This window comes from Vigna unguiculata, chromosome 5 (genome assembly GCF_037176805.1).
Source record: "Vigna unguiculata cultivar grain cowpea cultivar isolate G323 ecotype 2 chromosome 5, ASM3717680v1, whole genome shotgun sequence".
In the NCBI taxonomy this organism is placed as follows: Eukaryota; Viridiplantae; Streptophyta; class Magnoliopsida; order Fabales; family Fabaceae; genus Vigna; species Vigna unguiculata.
In genome coordinates this window covers 21,333,881-21,354,439 of record NC_140796.1, presented here as the reverse complement: position 1 = coordinate 21,354,439, position 20,559 = coordinate 21,333,881, and the positions used below count along the sequence as shown (strand labels likewise).

The 20,559-nt window shown below is 32.9% G+C and overlaps 2 protein-coding genes across 6 annotated transcripts; one reads left to right on the top strand and one right to left on the bottom strand.

The window, feature by feature from the left end:
* Positions 1 to 2,932: 2,932 nt before the first annotated feature.
* On the top strand, positions 2,933 to 10,177 carry LOC114185368 (uncharacterized). 4 transcript variants are annotated; one of them, XM_028073056.2, is made up of 6 exons: positions 2,933 to 3,101; positions 3,275 to 3,314; positions 4,245 to 4,585; positions 6,589 to 6,747; positions 6,837 to 6,945; positions 9,769 to 10,177. In XM_028073056.2, the coding sequence occupies exons 3-6, from the start codon at positions 4,256 to 4,258 to the stop codon at positions 9,981 to 9,983; spliced, it is 813 nt and encodes a 270-aa protein (XP_027928857.1). In that variant the 5' UTR covers positions 2,933 to 3,101; positions 3,275 to 3,314; positions 4,245 to 4,255; the 3' UTR covers positions 9,984 to 10,177. The 4 variants fall into 4 exon arrangements, with proteins under 4 accessions (XP_027928857.1, XP_085529920.1, XP_027928856.1 ...); XM_085673794.1 differs by having other exon boundaries at positions 2,943 to 3,168; positions 3,275 to 3,312; positions 4,216 to 4,585; XM_028073055.2 differs by having other exon boundaries at positions 2,944 to 3,168.
* A 664-nt stretch (positions 10,178 to 10,841) lies between these two features.
* LOC114185369 (StAR lipid transfer-like protein) lies at positions 10,842 to 14,557 on the bottom strand. Of its 2 annotated transcripts, none has more exons than XM_028073058.2 (3): positions 14,190 to 14,557; positions 11,718 to 11,788; positions 10,842 to 11,184 (listed from the first exon to the last, which is right to left on the bottom strand). In XM_028073058.2, the coding sequence occupies exons 1-3, from the start codon at positions 14,418 to 14,420 to the stop codon at positions 11,169 to 11,171; spliced, it is 318 nt and encodes a 105-aa protein (XP_027928859.1). In that variant the 5' UTR covers positions 14,421 to 14,557; the 3' UTR covers positions 10,842 to 11,168. The 2 variants fall into 2 exon arrangements, with proteins under 2 accessions (XP_027928859.1, XP_027928858.1); XM_028073057.2 differs by having other exon boundaries at positions 10,842 to 11,145.
* Between the last annotated feature and the right edge of the window lie 6,002 nt (positions 14,558 to 20,559).

The following is a 20,559-nucleotide window of genomic DNA, read 5'->3' as shown; positions in this document are numbered from 1 at the left end:
CAAGAAACTACGTTCTCGTTGTCTCCTCTGAGAACCACCACTCAGACATGACTGATATAACGACTCAAATGCCTATAGTCACTAGAAACTTTGCCTCTGTGCTGAGGGATATGTGTTCAACCGTGTAGAGTGGTTTAGTCACTACTCTCGAAGTAACTCCGAACCTGTAACCTCAAATCTAGGATGCTCCTTCATACCTTGCCAACCAACTTGTATCTAATATACTGACTCGTCTACCATATGCTCTCTGTTACCTCTTGTAGGTTTTTATCAAAGTCTCAGATTACTTCAAGTCTCAAATTAAAGCATGTAGTTATCACTTCACATCACTTTGTTCTCTCCTTTAGGCATTTTCTCCATCACTCTTGAGCTCTAGCCAACTGCCCACCACCAACACTCTTGACCCCTTTTACGCATAACGACACTCATAACATCTTACTTCCTTTGTTGGCTTCATCCAAGGCAACAAAGTTCCCTACTGAGTTATTCCATTTCCAATTTAAAACTCTCAACTGATTCCATCGCCATATCATTTTGGCATCATATCCTAATTTTTGATCCTTTAGCTCGTAACCATCATTCCACCAAACCACAGTACCATAACTTCCATTGACTCCAAATCTCTAGTCTGTTTTGCACTAAGCAATCCTACGATACGCCTAAACTAAGATTGCCCGATTTGGCTTTTTCCCCAACCTCTTTGAGAAACTTACTTGTCCTAGTTGAATAACTAGACCAAGGAAATCTTTTCACATCTCCTTCTCCCGACTTAGACACTTACTTCTCCGCCAACCCTTACCCTGTCAAGCCTAGATCTTGAATTCTCTTCTAGAAATAAACACCTACCCTTACTTCCTTACTTCAAGGTCGGTACCCTAACTTGAAAACATAATCCAACCACCTCTCATTTCCTTGGTTCAACTTCCTCTACGCAACCCTACACTTCCAACTCTGAATGATCATTGCACACTTTTACCCGATACTCACAAGAACGAAACCTTTGATGTTTTTAAAGAACTGGTCTTCGTAGTAATCTCTAGGTCTTGAATAAGATAGTTCTTCTCGCGCACCTTTTACCATTTCTAAGCATCATCTGCCATCATCCTGCTGCGCTACTCTGATCCCTACCCAAGCTCACTCATTTGTTTACTCAAAATAATGATCATTTCATGTCCGCCATGACAAGGAAGCAATCGTCATTGAGAAACCTTCCTCGAGACCCCTATAAAACTTGCAGAACCCTTTTAAACTCCTCTTTTGATAGCCTTAGTGTTCCATTTTCTCAACAATGTATCTATCCTTTTAAAACCATATTCCTTATTAGCCACTCCAACCTTAGTCAATACCATTCTTGAACGGCTTGACACACCACAACTTCTTTTCAAAGATTCACCAAACTTGCAGTCATCCTGGTGATTATACTGAGTCTATACCATTATGTCTCCAACAACTCTTTCACTTGTTTCTCTTATTTCACAATCCTAGCATAAAGTCTCCAATTAGAAACTATCAATACAAGTTCGACTTCAGACCCAAAAGCAAAAGGGAACTTCACCACTCCAAAGCGAAAATTCTAATATTTACTTCAGAGCAATTTTATAACTCTTCCTCCACTGAAATTCCTTGCGTCTGTTTTTCGCTTGCCTTTATCGTATAACTCTAATTCACATGACACCCTACCCTCACCACTCCAAAGCGAAAACAGTATGGGGTGCATCCTCGTCCAACTCTCGCTCAATCTGAGGATACTCGCTCAGGCAAGAGGTTTCCCTCGCTCAAGCGGACTCCCCTCACTCAGGTGAGAATTCGAGGAGTGGGAACAGTGGCTCCTTGCGGGGTCTCGCTTAGGCGAGCCCTCCTCGCTTAAGCGAAAATGCATGTCGCTCAAAACGGGGACTCTTCGCTTAAGCGACCCCTCACGTAGGAATCCTGGGCGAAACCTCTGCTAGTCTTGCCTAGGCAAGACAAGCTCGCTTGGACGAGATTATCAGACTTTGCCAATGTCCGCACCTGTATCAGTTATATTTTACGCATATGCAATATTACCAATCCTTCCCCGCATTCAGAGTAGCATACCAGTTCAAGAATCACAAAACACCAACCAGACAACAGACAAGCACATGAAACAGAAAAGGGTTCTAACTTCTCTTACCTGGAATAAGCTAGCATAGTACTCCGACACCAACCACGAAACACAGCAGCTCTAGGAAAAGGCTTAGAACTGGAAGACAGTGGAACAGATCTTAGGATTGGATTCACTACGAAAACTCCACTGATAACACTCGAGATTACACTAAGAAAGGGAGAATATGAGTTGAGAGGCAACTTACGTTGAGTAGAAACGAGCTTCGAGCGAACAGGTCCGAGACGGGAAAGCAAACCCTAACAGAGTAACGGCTGCAGCTCTTAGAGCAAAATGGCAGATTCTGAAAGTGAGTAAGAGGGTTAGGATTAGGGTAGACTTAGGGTCTGTTTTTCTCTTTGGGCCAGCCCTTAGACTCAACTCACATGGGGCAGCCCTTTTTAAATTAGGGCGGGAAAAAGTGGGCCTTACAAGTTTGATTCATATTTGGACTAAATCGCACATAATTTTTATGTTTTAATTTAAATATATTTTTAGTTAAAAATTGAATCTCATACCTGAAACCTATGAGTGCTTAAAAAGAGAAGTTTTTTTGTTAATTGTAAGACTTACTTTCCTTTTATTATTGATACTGAACGTTAATTTATAACGGTAATAAGATCTGATTATTTTCCATTAAAGTGACAAATGAAAACAAAACATTGATGAATCTTAATTTGAAAGTGATGCAGACGCGCAGATAAGAGGAATCAAAGTCAATGAAGTGACTTTGGGGTTTGAACACCAAAATACTGTCACAAAAGGAAGCACTATTTTCTTGACAATTTCAATCACAAACGCACTTCACGAACCTTCCTCGATTTCTGTCTTCGACCCTTTTCTTCTTAAATTCACACGCCTTCAAAATTTTCAGCATTTAACGTTCTCATTTGTTTCAGCACTTCAAAGGCTCTCTCTTTCTCTGTATTTCTCATCTTCCTGTGTTCTCATCTTTCTTCATCTCCATGCCTTCGTTAAGGTTACTTCACCTTTTCTCTCTTTCTGCCACCTCTAACCTACCTTCCATTCTGCACAAAAATTCTAAGGTCTTCACATTTTCTTTCTGCATTATCAACTTTATGTTTTTTTTCTTCCCACTGTAAGGCATGTTTCATTTCACTTTTTAGTTACAAGATGTTTTATACGTTGCAGGTGTATAATAAAGTAGCTGGCTTTCGATCACTGTCTACAAGTATGTTAAGCTTCATCTTATTTTAGTTTTTAAGTTCAATTGCTATAAACACCGTATAGAGAATGACGTAGGATTGTTTTAAATTATTACAAATTTTAAACTTCAAATGAAGTGAAATTGATGATATCATCCTTCACTCCGATAAAACTAGATTCATTTTTTTAAACAAAGGTCATATATTCAAAGCTTTTTATATTAAAAGGATATGATTCGAAGAACAGAGTAACTCTTAAAACTTATTTACTGATTTTTTTATAGAAATTTGCTTTTCAACAAACTACATAGATAATTTTAACTTACGATAAAAAAACTAGTATTAGTAGTATCTTTTAACGAATTTTCTTAAAAGTTTTTAGGAGAGAAAAATAGAAAGAAAAAAAAAGTTAAAAATATCTTTCTTTAAATTACTTTAATTTATGTACAGGTCATTTTATAGAAAAATCTTTCAAATATTATTTCTAAACTTTTTTAAATTGCATTAATGTTTTATATATTGTTTTGTAAACTTCAGAATGTTTTTGTTCCATTAGATTCAAACAATTAATTTATTTTATTGTAGTATTATGATTAATAATATATTAAACTCTATCTCTCTGTGTCTTATTTGATAATCATTTCTCTATTATTATTATTACTGTTATTAAGTAGTGTATTAGTGTATAATGTAGATTAATGGGTGTATAAATATGTATAAAAAAGTAAAAGTGGGAGGGTAAAAATTGAAAGGGCAGGTAGGTAGAAGCATGTATGAAACTCTCATTCATTTTCAAGTGTTTTTTTCTGCAAAAATGCCAACTCATATAAGACAATATTTGAGGAAATTGGAAAGCACTTTCATGAACACAGTCTATAATAGTGTGCATAGAAAAGAAGCACGATCCTCAATTTCTATTACAATTTTCCAAACGCAAACACGTTCTATCTCTGCAGCTTCCGTCAAAATGGGTTCCATAGGAAACCACGGTGCCGTTTCGTTCCAGAGCGTTGTCGTAATGAGGCACGGCGAGCGCTTCGACAACTTAGAACCGTCGTGGGCCGCCACGGCGGCGCGGCCGTGGGATCCACCGTTAGCCGAACCGGGCCGGCGGCGGGCGCTCGAAACGGGCCGGAGGCTCCGGGAGAGTCTCGGGTTTCCGATCCGACGGGTCTTCGTTTCGCCGTTCCTCCGCTGCCTCCAGACCGCCGTGGAACTCGTCCAGTCTCTCGCCACTGTAGAGAAGGGTGGCAGCACCACCGGGGATGGTGTTTCAGTTGACCCTTCCGAAGTCAAGGTCAGATTGTTTTATTTTAGTTTGTGGCTCTATTAACTGTTAACATGGTTAATAAAAATTGAGAAAAAGTGGTTTGATATTTTTTAATAATAGAGATTAAAACAAAGTATTAAACTTATATCAAATGTCTGAAGCTTTACACCGACAACTTTCTTGTAATTAGAGATGTCAAAACGGATAATCGGTTTAACCTAGCTCAACCTACTACGGGTTGACGATTTAGTAAGTTAACCCAACCTGGTTCAACTTTTAGCGAGTCAAAAAAATTTAAATTCGGTCCAACCTACCACGGGTTAGCGGGTTAAACGGGTTGGTTCACGGATTCACTTAATTAAAAAAATACAATTTTTTTATTTATTTTTCAGTCAACTAAATTATAATTCTAATTAAAATCTAAATAAACTTTAATACAATCCAAATACAAACCAAAATAAAAAAATACAAATTATTTATGTGTTGGTTAAAAAAAATAACCTGACATGACCTAAATGTAAACCCCAACTTAATAAAAAACACTTGTGTGACCCTTTTATCTGCAGGCTAGTGAGTCAACTCGGCTCATCACGGGTTCAACTCGAATGAGCCAGGTTCTAGATGAGTCGAGTCAAAAATCAACCCGTATTGAAATTTGTGAAAAAATTTCAACCAACCCGGCCGAACCCGTGATGACCCGGGTTGGCTTGCGGGTTCCAACCCATTTTGACAACTCTACTTGTAACTAGTTCATTCGATTTTTATTTATTTCTAATTAGCCTAAACACATATGCTATCGTGCCTGGACGTATTTTTTACATATGCATAATATTATATTAGTAGATAATAATATTATAATGTTATTAAGTTAATATATAAAATAAAATTATATTTATTAAAAATAAAATGAAATATATCAAAAAAGATGAGAATAAAAATTTATAAATAAGGAAAAAGAGAAGAAGTAGAGATAGACGATTTTATAAAAAACTTGTAAACATAAGGGTCAATTTTCAAAAATTTAATAAATAATTATATTTTAAAGGTAAAATTGGAATTTTGAAATATGAACACAAAAGAGAGAATCATCTTTATATATTGTTATAGATATTTCATATATCGAAATAATAGAGAAGTTAATTTAAAATATATTTTAAAAAATACCTTTTATGATGTTATAGTGATGATATGAATTGGGTCATGTATTTGTGTTCGACACATATCGATGTCTAACATCTAATTATAAAGTCATAGTACACTATTACCAAATCTTTGAATAATGATCACTTTTAGTGACAATAAATAATGTCTTTATACAATGACCAATTTAAGTATCAATTTAAAACTAAAAATTATTGACAACTAAAATAGTCTTAAAATATTATAATTGATCTCTAAATTGATAATTAAAAAAGTTTTTATTATGAATTAGTTTCTAAATTATTAGTCACTAACTTTAGCTACCAAAGTTTTTACTACCAAAATAATTGATTTCTAAATTAGTCACTAACATTAACTACAAGGTATTGACTACAAAAATAATTAGTCTCTAAATTGATCTTTAACATTAGTGATACCTTTTATGATGTCAATAATTTATATTTTTTATGTTAACAACTTTAGTACATATAGTTTTAATTTGAATGCACAAAATAACAATCATATATTGATTATGTTAAGAATTATTGTACATTTTTTAATATTTATATATCGTGTATCTATCTATCACGTATCGTATCTTATTATTTTCAAAATAAATATATGGACATATCGGATACATGTTGTATCCGATACAGATATCGTATATGTGCATCTACATTACGATACTTGATAATACTTGGATTATTTTTTAAAATTTTCAGAAATGCCAACACACCTCTCGTTCATAACAAAGGTGTTGGATGAATGTTGGAACCTGTTAATTTGTTCCAACACAAAAATATGTAAATAAAAGATGAAAAAGAGAAAACATTAGTTAAAAGTAAAGTTGTAACTGTAAGAATTAAAGATGTATGTTGTTTAAAGTGCAGGTGTCGGTTGAGTATGGATTGTGTGAAATGGTGAACAGCAAGGCTATTCGTCCGAATGTTGCTCCAAAAGATGGAAACTTGAGGTTTGATATAGCAGAGTGTGAAGCCATGCTGCCAGCTGAGGTAGTGGATAAAAATGTTGAAAGGGTGTATAAAGAGGTACATTGGAGTTCAACATCATATCGTAATTTCGAACTATGCATCCATCCATGCTAATATTCAAACTTTTTCTGCCTTCTAAACTTCAGTTTCCTCGATGGGGAGAAACAGAGTTCCAAGCAGGAGAAAGATACAAGCACTTAATTAAGGACCTCGCAGACAAATACCCCACTCAAAACTTGCTCCTTATTACACATGGTAAACATCCCAATTCTTCTTTATTTAACGTAATGTCTTTCTATGATACTCAACTTTTATTTTATATCTATATATGGAAAGAAAAATAAAAATAAAAAAGTATGTCTATATAATATATGACGTGACAAGAACAAAAATATATAAAGAACTCGAGATGTCAACAAAAATATTTAGCGTCAACTAATTAAGATAAATAGTTATAGTTTTTGGTAAGATTTCGAGATGTCAACAAAAATATTTAGCGTTAACTAATTAAGATAAATAGTTATAATTTTTGGTAAGATTGTCAAACTCGATAATTTAAATAAGAGAATCCAATAAACTCAATTCGTAAACTCGTAAGAGTTTAACTTCACATGAAAAATATATATTTTATATAAATAACATTTTAATTCAAATAAGTCTCGAAAATTATATAACTTAAAAGTACTCAAAACAAATAAATTCATACAAATATTGTAAAATATAAATTCAAGTGTCAAATGTTTATGTCTAATCCTCTAATGACATCATTATCTCCATCATCATCATCTCTATCATCATCTTCATCTAACTCTTCCCCTGATGAAACTTGTGCATCCTCATTGACATCAAAAGTTATGTTATCAATATCAAGAATATTTAGAACTAGATCTATTGTTGCTCCATCTAAGGGAACATTTAGAATATCATTTTCACCTCCAGCTTGCTCAATCTCAACAACATCATCTGTCTCTTTAGTTATCCATTCATCATTTGATTCAATGTCATCGAATGGAAGAGCAACAATTTTCGAATTTGTCTACTCTCCAACTTCAAGTTATACATCACATAAACTAAATTATTCATCTTTTTCTGATGCAAACGGTTCTTTCTCTTTGTATGACCAAGCGGTTCCTTCTCTACCTTTAGTGAACTTTTTCAACAACGAAATCAACATTGTTCTTCCATAAATGTAATTGGTAATCTTTCTTCTCGTCTTGATTGTCAATTCATGGACATTCAAATTCTTTTCAAAATCTTCAAAGATCAAATCAATGCAATGTGCTGCACATGGAGTCCAATACAATTTTTCCCTTTTCTGCATCAACAAATCTCTTACTACCTTGAAATTTATAGCATTATCAGTGACAACTTAAACTACATTTTCTTCTCCAACAAACTTAACAATGTCATCTAACATCTTGAATACTTTGTCAACTAGTTTTGAAATGTCTAAGGTGTCAAGTGAATAAAGAAAAATTGTCCCTATAGGACTATTCACTAAGAAGTTGCAAATAGAAAGCCTTTTTTTGTCTCTTCAACCATCAAGACATAATGGTACATCCATTTACCTTCCATTCCTTCTTATATTCTTCAAGCATTAAATTTGTTTTGTTCACACCTTGTTTTAAGAGTTTCTTTTAATATCCTGATAAGATGGTGGTTTGTAGCCAACTCCATATTTACCAATCATTTCACACATCTTTGCAAATTCTGAAATTCTAATTACATTGAAAGGAATGGCACTAGTGTAAAAGACTTCAACCACCAAAGCATCAACCTCTTCTTTCAATCCTTTTTTCACCATTTGATTTATAGTTTCTTGGACTCCTAGTAGTGGCAATTGTTTGTTTTCCTTTAAAACCAAACAGCCTATGTCCTCCTTCAACACTCTCACTTTCTCCATCGTCTTCATCAATGATATTTAACTTTCTTCTCTTTAATGAAGCATGCTTAGCTTCTGCAACTATCTTTATCATCAAATAGTGTCATGTACTATGTTTGGACATTTTTTTGTGAAAAAAAAATACTAAACAATGGGGAATAAGTGAAATAAATTTCACTTACATAAACAATGCCAATAAAGGGTTGCAACGAAGCTTTTCAACCCCTAAACCAGTGAGAGTGCGCGACGACAGAGGGCTGCGATAGCCAAAGAACGAGTCCTGACAACCATAGAACGAGTCATGACGGCCACATAACGAGTCGCGACGACCATAGAACAGTTCATGACGACCACAAAACAAGTTGCAACAGCCACAAAACGAGATCGTGAAGGAAACTTGACCAACAAAATTGAAGAATGAGGGAGTGCGAGACGTTGATACAATGGATTCGAAAGCAGTTGCAAAGAACTAAAGAAAACGGACCTCGTATCAAAAGAAGCCCTAATCTGATAAGATTTCCTCTCTAAATCTCGTTTCAAATTTTCAATTTTTTTCCCCTTTCATACTCGCCAACTCATTGAAAACTCACTAGTTTGAACGATCACAACCATTCCACGTCCAACAATTCTACTTGAAAATCGAGTTTGATTGGAACTTAACTCACAAGGCATGACCAGACATGTAAACTCGTATGAGTTAACAAGTTAACTCGCAAGTTTGATAACCATGATTTTTGATAATGGTAAGTGAAATTATTTGTTTCCAAATTCTTGCAGTAATGTTGATAACTAACATTAATAAATATGTGAATTTGATCTAGCCGTTATTCTATTACTTTTGAATTGACATGGTTGACATCATAATTTTAACGGTATGACATGTTAGCATACTCTTAAATACATAATTAAAATGATTTTAATTCAAGAATAACAAAGTTACAATCAAAACTAAATTTACGTATTTATTAAATATCTATAATAAAAAATACTAAATAATTATGTAGGCACTATTTTAATACGAGTATATTTCAAAGATGGTACAAACAGGATAGGACTGATAAATAAAGTTTTTATGATAGAGGTAAGCAAAAATGTACATTTCTTGATAATTTAATTTGGTTATATTTATTTTTTACCCTTTTTACCATGGGCTACTCTAATAGTAAGAAAAAATAACTTAATAAAATTGTTTGCAGGGGAAGGTGTTAAGGTGGCAGTTTCTTCACTAAGAAAGGATGCTGAGATAAATGAGGTGCAGTACTGTGGATATGTAGAACTTAGACGGCCTATTTTCAACAAAGATCACGCATTTACCTTTGGAGAGTTCGATTTACTCACTCCTAGTGATAAAACTGGCGTAAGCTATTCCCTCCCACCTTTCCACAACTCCACCAACCAAACTTTCCCATGATCATTCTCACTTAACTCTGCAACCTCATACTTTTCACCCTGATGTCTCTCTAAATGCTATGCTACATTAGAATAAGATAGTTGAATCCAAACAAAGCCCCATGATCTGAATCGTGCATTGTATTGTGAATCGCAAGATTCATGATCACTACTGAAATATAAAACTTGTGTGAGCATGTTAGTCTCTATTCTCAAGCTCTTACTCCAAAGGATCATTTTTAAAACATTGAAACAAGAACACTAATATGCATAACAACACACTATTTGGTATGAATGGCGTAATTAATTCCAAACTAAAAAGGAAGTTGTAATTACACCAAAAGCGTTAATTGGTTTTCATCAAAGTAGCCGCTGAATGCTTCAAATGCGACATCCAATTAGCAGTGCAAAGACAATTGTTTGTTCAAAGATGACACAAATGTAATAAGAAGCATATAAAATTAACCAAATTATATAGTACAAGACAATAATGCTTTCTACTTTCATAGCACCTATTCTCCAAGTTAGCACATATGTTATATTCATCCTAGTCACAAGGTTTTATACATAAATGTAAATGAAAGTGGCAGGATGTCGTTGCTTGCTCCCACCAACCAAATATTGTTCATTCACAAAATGGAACATTTATTTGAAGTACTTTCTGAGTATTCAGTTGCTATATTTCATGATTTTAAATAAATCCCATGAAAAGTTCCAAAAGGATACCCGAAATTCTACACTGTAAAGTTATTCTCCGAAAACTCTTTCAAGACAAAAAGAACACCAAACGGAAAATCAATTGGTAGATACAACGGTACCACAGCTAAAATGGATGAGAAACAACATTTTCTCTTTCAGTGAGGGGGCAAGTTAGATGCCATTTCATGAAATCATGGTACCATTATTTGTGCCAAAAAAATGTGCTCACAATATTCCATTGAAAGCTAACTAAATAACAGATGACACAATGGATAGTTGATGCACCAAATGGCCAGGTATTGCGAAACCTGAGGGCAGAACTGAGGGCAAAAGCATATGATTATTAATTTGCACATAAAACCTCCACCCCTTACATCTACCATCCCATGAACGTTTACTATAATTTTTGTATCCACCAAGGAATCAAACCACCAGATATGAGTACAAGATATGGCTGAGCTTTTTGTCACGAATCATCCATTTTCCTACGCAAATAAATATGCTACTTTTATTTCATAGAAGACCTACAAGTTATTAAAAACCCATGAACAAGTACGTAAAACAAATCAGTATTAATGATAGAAGGCCAACAGAGACTTTGCAATTGTAAAATTCTCTATACAAACCCAAGGTTAAGCAATTTATCACTCCATTTCCACCCCTAAAAACTAAAATAACTTTGGTGGAAGATAGCCCCCCTCCTAACAGTTCACTCCATATTTGTATAAAATTTGAAGAGTCTAGCTAACAAATGTCAATAAAAACGGACTTAAAAGCATTTAATACCGTTCATTAAATCCTTGTAATTAATAAGAAAATGTAAATGATTTCTGATATTTGAAGATATTAAATGCTTTTATGGTTTATCTAATGCTATCTAATTTCATCCGGTAATAAGTAGTACCCTGAGAACATTTGTTAGCAAATTCCAAATTTTAACCCAGTCAACAGAAACACTAATATTTCTTCCTTTTGCACTTGTTATGCAGAACGTTTATTCGACAGTATTCAGATTGGAGATATAGGTTAGTCGTACAAACTAAAAACATATGCTTACTTATTCTGAGTACGTGGTGGCAACCCAAGTTTTGCTCTTAAATTGGCGCCTGCTTCCATGAGATCTTCCACCTATATGTGATATTATAAAGTTGGAGAAAATAGTCACGTTTACATATAAAGCATCTGAGAATGATAAACAACAGACATATTATTCACAGAAAAAGGGAACTAGATCACACAGTCAAGTGAAAAGAACATCAATAGTTCTCTTGACATTTATCACAAGTTAACAAAAAACATTGCACAAGTCATTTTTCCATCCTCTATTTCATGTTTCTAACAACAAAACCACCTTAAAATAAGATATGGTAATAGTGAGTAAAAACACAAAAAAACTGTCTTACGATATAACTCCCAATTTAATTTCTTTTGTATCAATCATGACCATCCGTAGTATCATACATTTCAAATAGCCAAGTAAGGATTATTGAGTTTGTACTTAAGCGCCAAGAGGGAAAAGGTGCCAAACTACCAATTACTAGTATAAAGATTTCTGTACTACATAGGGTTTACAAACGATAAAGGGATAATAGAAATACTGATTGATGCTACAGAAGATGGAACATCACATCTATGTAATACCATGAAAGTTAGAACAAAAATACAAAACAAAAAGCAAAGGAAAATAACAAAGCAATCGAGAGGAAATACAAGGCAAAGAATTAATCAACTAATTTGAACCCAATTTCAATTTATTTTATATTATTATGAGAAAATAAACCAATTAATTGACCCAAATTAACATGATTTTTAAACAGAACTATGGAATAAACTTAAAAACAATGAGCTAAATGCGGAGGCTAAAGAACACAAACAAGTTTACAACTTTTGCCATGCACCAAATGCATAACTTTGTCATGTGAATGAAGAATCTGTAAGTGACCCCTAGCTTATATGTAACTAAACAATTGGTACTTTTTCACGACCATTATGCAATTTATAGTGCACCCTTTTTTGCATTTCAATACAATACATCAAAAACTCTACATAGGAAAAACATGATCCTGGTTAAGATAATTCCACCTTGACCTCAGGTGTATGTGTGAATGGATATCATTAACCTACCTCCTCTGATTTTTTCTCAGTACTCACCTCTCATTCCTAACATGTTCAACACTCAATACTTTCATGTTAAAAGCACAGCACAGAAAAAACTAGCTTTAACTTCAAGTTTGTTACGTCTACACAATGTTTAAGTCAAGGAACAATTTGACCAAAAATACCAAGGACAGCATATTGGTGCTTCTTTCTCCATTGTTTAACAACCTAAGGAACACAAAGAACAAAAATATATCTGATACCATCATTTTAAATAATGTAGAGATTCATTTAGAATTAATATGTAATTTGATCTCATTTGAAACTAGTCATAATGACAGTCATGTTTACTAAAAGTACTTCTCTCTTTAATGTTCAACCACACAAACTATGCAGTTTGCACAAAAAGATCAACATAAATTTGATTTGGCCTCAATTATTCACTATTCAACTACACCAACAACAAGCATCTTATTCATTTTGCAGATTAATTTAAAAAACATACCATTTGTCAGTAATTTTGTAACTTATGTTACTCAAGAATCAAACAAATCAAACAAGAGCTGCCTGGGACGGATTATCATATCTAGATTTTCATGAAAGCCATGGGAGAACAATGCACTGACATGATTTAATCAGTGCTGCCAAACATTAATCATAGGAAAAACATATTTAAGGCTTTTCGCTGTAGTTAAAAATGGTTTCTCTTTGGTCAATGATCTAAATACAATAGTTACTTACAGTCGAATAAAATCAGTAACTTATTCCAGTTCCACCTCAAAATAACTAAAACACGACAGTTTCTTTCTTCCAACTCTAACAGCAGTGTATACACTACTATCCTCTTTCAAGCTCAAACTTCTTCATAACTTGCACTGCCCAAGAACCTAACGTTTCAACGTATAAACAAACCAAAACCCACTTCACAGTTCACTGTGAAAATTACATGATAACACAGATTTTCCCACAAAGAAGGCATTTCATTCACATCCAACTTCAGTCTGCAAGTAACAAACCCTTCATCGACCTGTCACTCACAACTAGAATTCCACTGCCTAACACAAATCACAAAACTTTGGAACTAATGTGACCCTCTCTCCCTTGTTAATCTAAATTGCTCAGAAGCAAAACTTTTTGTCATCACTAGAAATCAATAAACAAAAAACAAACCAAACCCATTTTAGAATTCACGCCCCAGAACCACCTAATCGCATAACCCCGTCAATTTCTATTCGCACTAAAAAAATTACATTTCCATCCTCACCCACCACACTCCACAAGCATCAAACCCTCTTTCAAATTCAATGGAACAAAGATTTGTCCATCATCCCTCCGCCCAAAACAAAGTGGTGATCCCTAAAGAGAGCACAAACATGAAACATAAAGCGAGATAGTCAGAAAACAGAAAATGGAATGATAGTGACAGCAATACCCCGTTGATCCCGTTTGCTTGGAGGAGGAGGACGGAGGCGGAGGCGGCGCTGCCGACGAAGAGGGAGGCGACAGTGAAGGCTTTGAGAGGCATGAAGCGCGAATCGCCTGCGTACCCTTTGGCGAAGGAACGCATACCCAAACCCATTTGAGCAGCGGCGGCCACACCCCACCACCATTGGATCTCAGTCTCACTGTTGTTGCCACCGCCAGTGATTTCCTCCATCTCCATCTTCTCTTCCGATTCTCAGGTTTACAATTTACTTTACTCAATCACCGGCAAGGATTTCTTTTTCTATCTCCCTTCAGAGAGGAACATGCAGAGCTTAGAATTTTTCACCACTAGCAAAAGGGACGTTAGAAGGTAAAATGTTTTGTCTTGTTCATTTTCTTTTTTTATTTGAAAATACTTAACTATATGCTTATAGGTAATACATAAAAGATGACATATTTTAATATTTTAAAGATTTAAATATTTATTTGGTCCTATTTTTATATTATTTTTATATTGTGTGTTGGTGTTGGTTATTTTTTTTCAAACATTTTAAATGATTTGTATTTTTTGTTATTTGTGTTTAATTTAGTTTTTCAGTATACGTTTAAGTAAATAACGAAGCATTGTACAATTGACATAAGTGAGGTGAAGAAATTTGTATTAAAATTTTAAAATTAGGGAGTAGAAATTTGGGAAAACCTTGTAATTAGGGATTTGGCCTGCAACAGAAACCTCTTCAAGAACCAAGGATTCACTGGCTTTATTTCCTGCATCATTATCTTTGAGAAGGTGATGAGTGGGTATTTTTTTTCCCTCATTTAATGTTTAATTTTGGGTATTTTAATTGAATTTATGTGCTTAAATCTTGATTTAATTGGGATTTCCTATAATTGGGTTTATTGAGCATCATGTACAAAAACATGTTAATAATAGCTTTTTAGTTGCATGAATGTTCTTTGGATATTTTGAGGTGTGTTAGTGCAGCTGCAGCTAAGTTGAGCTCATGAAGGTGTGGAAATAAATTGTTTAAAGTTTCATGACACCTTAAAGATAAATCCAAGAATAGGAAATTATCAAAATCACAAAAATTCAAGCCAAACATTCCATGAAGACGACAAGAAAAGCTTGAAAAAGTGAAGAAGTTTGGCTAAGCCAAGAAGAGAGCACCAAAATATTGGACCTTGCGGTTTTCTTTATCTGTATGGTAGAAGATAATTTGGGAAAAATATATCTTAGATATTTTATTTGATATTTTTAAATAATTATCTTATTTAATTATATCATAAAATATTAAAAGATAATAACTACCAAATCTTTTTAGATATGACAAGATCTTCTTGAATATTTTTAGTTCCACAACAAACAAATATATCTTGAAGATATTGAATTATTTAGAAGATAATTTAAGGAGATTGCAAAGGGTTGATTTGAAAAATTAATACAAATACTAATTGGTGATAATTTATCATATATCTTTAATTAATTAATTAATTTAATTATATTAGATATTGATATTATCAACCAATTATATTTGTATTAATTTTCCAAATCAACCCTTTGCAATCTCCTTAAATTATCTTCTAAATAATTCAATATCTTCAAGATATATTTGTTTGTTGTGGAACTAAAAATATTCAAGAAGATCTTGTCATATCTAAAAAGATTTGGTAGTTATTATCTTTTAATATTTTATGATATAATTAAATAAGATAATTATTTAAAAATATCAAATAAAATATCTAAGATATATTTTTCCCAAATTATCTTCTACCATACAGATAAAGAAAACCGCAAGGTCCAATATTTTGTTGCTCTCTTCTTGGCTTAGCCAAACTTCTTCACTTTTTCAAGCTTTTCTTGTCGTCTTCATGGAATGCTTGGCTTGAATTTTTGTGATTTTGATAATTTCCTATTCTTGGATTTATCTTTAAGGTGTCATGAAGTTTTAAGCAATTTATTTCCACACCTCCATGAGCTCAACTTAGCTGTAGCTGCACTAACACACCTCAAAATATCCAAAGAACATTTATGCAACTAAAAAGCTATTTTTAACATGTTTTTGTATATGATGCTTAATAAACCCAATTGTAGGAAATCCCAATTAAATCAATCTTTAAGCACACAAATTCAATTAAAATACCCATAATTAAACATTAAATGAGGAAAAAAATGTGCACTCACCATAACCACAAACTTATCCTTTTGCACTCCTGGGCAAAATTGAACAATTCCAAAACTTGTTCTGAGGTATTTTATTTCACATCAACATTGGATCAAAGGAATGAACCTTACTTGAGACAAATCAATATTCTAGAAATCAAATTACCATGCATAAACAAAAGGAAAAATTCTATTTTTCACACATGAGTTCATCTTTTGAATTCACGAGACATTCAATTGTGAAAGAAAGCACTCAAGTTAAATGTGTATTTTCTCACCAAAATTCACTCAAGTGTTTGGCTTGTGTTTTCATTCAAAATACCCATGTAAGTAAACACTCCTAATACTTAACAAGACTCTAACATTCACAAACTTTCAGAAAATATGCATTCAAAGATCATGAGGACTTTTCACAAGTTATGATGAGGCCAAGCAAAGGTAGGAAAAATTTTAGAATTTTTGGGTTTTTGAAATAGTAATGTTGGAAGAATAATGGAGCATAATTTCAAAAACAACTTTTTTTCGTTGATTGCTTTGTTGCTCTCTCTTTTTTAGAAAGCAATCATTTTTTTTTCATTTCAACACTTTTTCATCAACAATTTTTCCTTTTGCCATTTTTATTAATTTGTGGGTGAGGTACTCACCCACACACTTTATTCCTCAACCAATCCTATCATAATCCACTAGCTCCTTTCTTCCTTCCTAAGATAAGGAAAAACATGGTCTTTTTCTTTTTAAGGGTTTACAATGGGCTTAAAACAAGAAAAAGGATGTTTAAAGCTCAAAGGGGCTACCAATGGATTAATATCAAGGTGGGCTTATTTGGCCAAGTAGTTAAAAACAAGAAATGTCTCAGTCATATCAAATCATGCATATTCACCTAAGTTGCAAAACAAAAGAATCAAGCTAAACATTTGAGTATAAACAAATATGAGCAAGTCACTCAAGAAAAAATAGGAATGGCACATGGCAGTCCATCCTTTGCATTAAGGCTCAAGACTCACAAGGTCAAAACTCTTTCACAAAAGATTTAATCAAGAAATTCTCAAATCAACTCAATTAGCAAATCACAGAAACAATCCACCCATATCAACATGATTTTTATTTTTCCAGAATTATGATTATCCCAATTATTGAATCAAATCCCAAAATCCAATGTCAATATGTTTTATTGAAAGTAGGGAAATATTTTTTGTGGATTTCTTATGAGACATATTGTTTAAAAGTTTTACTTAGTAAAAAGTTAATACTTTCACAATTTTCTCAAAAAGAAATCACAATTTTTTTTCTTTTTAAATGAAAACAAAAACAAAAAAAAGAAAAATCCTACCTATAGTTTGTCTCCCCCACACTTATTTAAAAAAAAATGTCCTTGATGGACTTATTTTGCGGAGGAAACGAAAAATTGTGACTTTTGGCTCAATCTGACCATATGTCAAATTTTTTTTTTAATTTTATAAAGTACAAGTCAGCTTGTACAATTTTATTAAAGAAAACAAAAACACATATTTTTGAAATTTTTTTAATATTTTTAAAATTAAAAACAGAAACAAAAAACAAACATGCATGCAAATTAACTTTTTTATCAACAATGATTTCAAAAGAATATGAGTCTAACCTTTTTTCCTTTTGCAACAACCTTTCTTCTTTCTCCGCAGCGAAGTCAACAAAAATCACCACTGAAAACTTATTTGCATCATTCATATCAACAAACTTGATGTGTGGAGTGTGTGGCTTCAACTCAATTTGAGCATCATCAGATGCATTCAGATGGTTAATAAGATCATCAGTAATCCTCATAATCTCACCTTGTGAGCAAAAATCTGCACTTGAAGTAGTTGAATTTGTTGCTTCATCATTAACCAAGTTAGTTGTAATAGTAATGCTTCAGCTGTATCTTCGAATACCGTTGGCTCTTCAACTGTACTTGGTTCCTCCATTGTATTATTCTCACAACTTTGCTCTTGAAAATGATCATTTGAACCCATAACATCATTAACAGATAAAACTTTATATTCACATCGAGCATCATCAACATATCCATCAGTAGATATGTATGTGTGAGAATCTTCAATTTCTTCATCAGTAACATCTTTAACAAAATTGATATGTCTATCAGTAGACATATTACTATGAGCATCATTATATCTATCAGTAGATATATCAGTATGATGTGATTCTGGAGTTGGTTGATCTAACATTTGAATCGTGTACTCATTCACATCAATGCTCAACTGATCCATCCTTTGATTCATGCTCCTTAACATTATCATTTCATCCCTTTGCTCAACTATCGTCTTCATAAGTTTTTCTAAGGTGGCCTCCATAGCTTTGTCTTTCATTAGCTGACTTAAATCTTCTAACATTTGTTCAGCTCTAATGGCCAACTTTAGAAGCATATCTTCTATTTCTTGACGGAGTGCATTAAAATCTGGATTTTCAGGAAATCTCTGATGGGGTTGAGGGGTGGTATTAACAGTTACAAGTAATTCTATGAAGTTGTTCTTACTTGCATCCCTCAACATATCAGACAATATTTGCTTATTTTTGTACCACTCTTGCTCAATATTTCTGCATCGTTGATCAAGTCGCAACCTTTCATCCATGGACTCTAATTTCTCTATAACTTCTCCCATTAGTATCATAACTTCTTTGTAGGATGGTCCATTGGTTGCTTCAACTTGTTGTGATGGTACAAATTATTGCTGAAAACTATTTGGAACATATGGTTGCTGAGGTGGACACTTAGAATATGGTTGTTGCTCATATCCCAAAAAGGATGATCTAGGATATAGATCATTAAATTGTCGTAAAGTTAACCCACTTATATCAGGTCCAGAAGTAGGTGTGACAATTTGTTGTTGATAATCATATGAATCACATGGTTGTTGTGGATAGTAATCATAGTTCACTTGAAAATCACATTGTTGATTATTTTCATATGAAAAATTATTTTGCATTTTTGAAAGAGGTTTTCTGAAAAGAAATAAGTTGAAAGCTTGTTGAGTAGACTTCCAGGAAAGAGAGGTGCGTCTCAATGGACAACTTAAGTACCTTATCTTTCCTTAGCCAAAGTGTTTCCCTACTAGTTTCACAAATTTCCCAACAAAATTTCTCAAACAAAAATTATGCTTAAAAAAAACTAAGGAAAAAAAATAAATGTTAGGAAAAAAAATTGAGAGAAAAACAAATGTTAGTGATAAAAAATAAAAAATCAAAAGAAAAAGAAAAGAAAAATTAAAATAAGAACTAAAATGATAAAAATTCTAACCGTGTTCCCCGACAACGACGCCAAATTTCATAACGCTGTCGTTGACGCCATCAAATTAATACTACTAAACTATAGCAACTTCAGTATTGCTAAGATAGTAGTCAAGAAAATAGAAAGGGTAAAGTAACCCTAAGTCGTCTCCCAACAAACACGAAATTGATTTTTAACAAATTAGTTCTTATAAAATTATACAAATGAGTTAGTAAAATAAAATAAAAAAATATAGGGGATTAAGATAAACAAAGATATAAATAAAATTTAAAAGATAAAAATAAATAAAAACAATAGTAAAGAAAATAGATTGATTCCATTGCTTTTTCAAAATAAATTCCTCATCAGTTATCTAAAGATTATTGCTCAATTAATTATTGTTGTAGATTTACAAATTAATCAATTTAAAGTCTCAATTAATTTGTTGGCGTTCTCACTTTTAACCAAAGTACAGTCTCAATTAAAAGTGAGAACTTTTAGATTATTCATAGTAAATTCAACCAAAGTACAGTCTTTATCAAATTTTGCTATGCCTAATCATGGTTATTCTTTTATCTCCTCACCAAATAAAAAGCTTAATTAATCAAAGTAAATTCTCAATTAATTTTCGTTAGAGTAAATACCTTTAATCAAAGTAAAGTCTCAATTATTGGTAAAAACTCATTTAATCACATGAAAGTTTCTAAATAAACTCAAAGTAAAGTCTCAATTATATTTAAAAATCCTTGAACTCATATGATCAACATGCATATAGATTTAAAATCATTACTTTTTACGTGATTCAAAGATAAAAGATATAGATGAATTAAAACCTCAACAATAATAAAAAGAACAAAATAAAGAAATTAATTGATCTAACCTCAGAATCCAATTAAGAAATTACAATGGAATCAACCCAAGAAGTTTAGCAATTCATGGAATACAAAAGAAGAATAGAGAGAAGAAAAAAGAGAG

Bases quoted from the DNA above. Each gene is read 5' to 3' on its own strand.
- LOC114185368 (XM_028073054.2), top strand. From the start codon at position 4,058: ATGTATGAAACTCTCATTCATTTTCAAGTGTTTTTTTCTGCAAAAATG. The intron at 4,586-6,588 runs GTCAGATTGTTT...TTTAAAGTGCAG, and splicing joins TTGACCCTTCCGAAGTCAAG to GTGTCGGTTGAGTATGGATT. The intron at 6,748-6,836 runs GTACATTGGAGT...TCTAAACTTCAG, and splicing joins TTGAAAGGGTGTATAAAGAG to TTTCCTCGATGGGGAGAAAC.
- LOC114185369 (XM_028073057.2), bottom strand. From the start codon at position 14,420: ATGGAGATGGAGGAAATCACTGGCGGTGGCAACAACAGTGAGACTGAG. The intron at 11,789-14,189 runs GTATTGCTGTCA...TATCACATATAG, and splicing joins AAGCAAACGGGATCAACGGG to GTGGAAGATCTCATGGAAGC.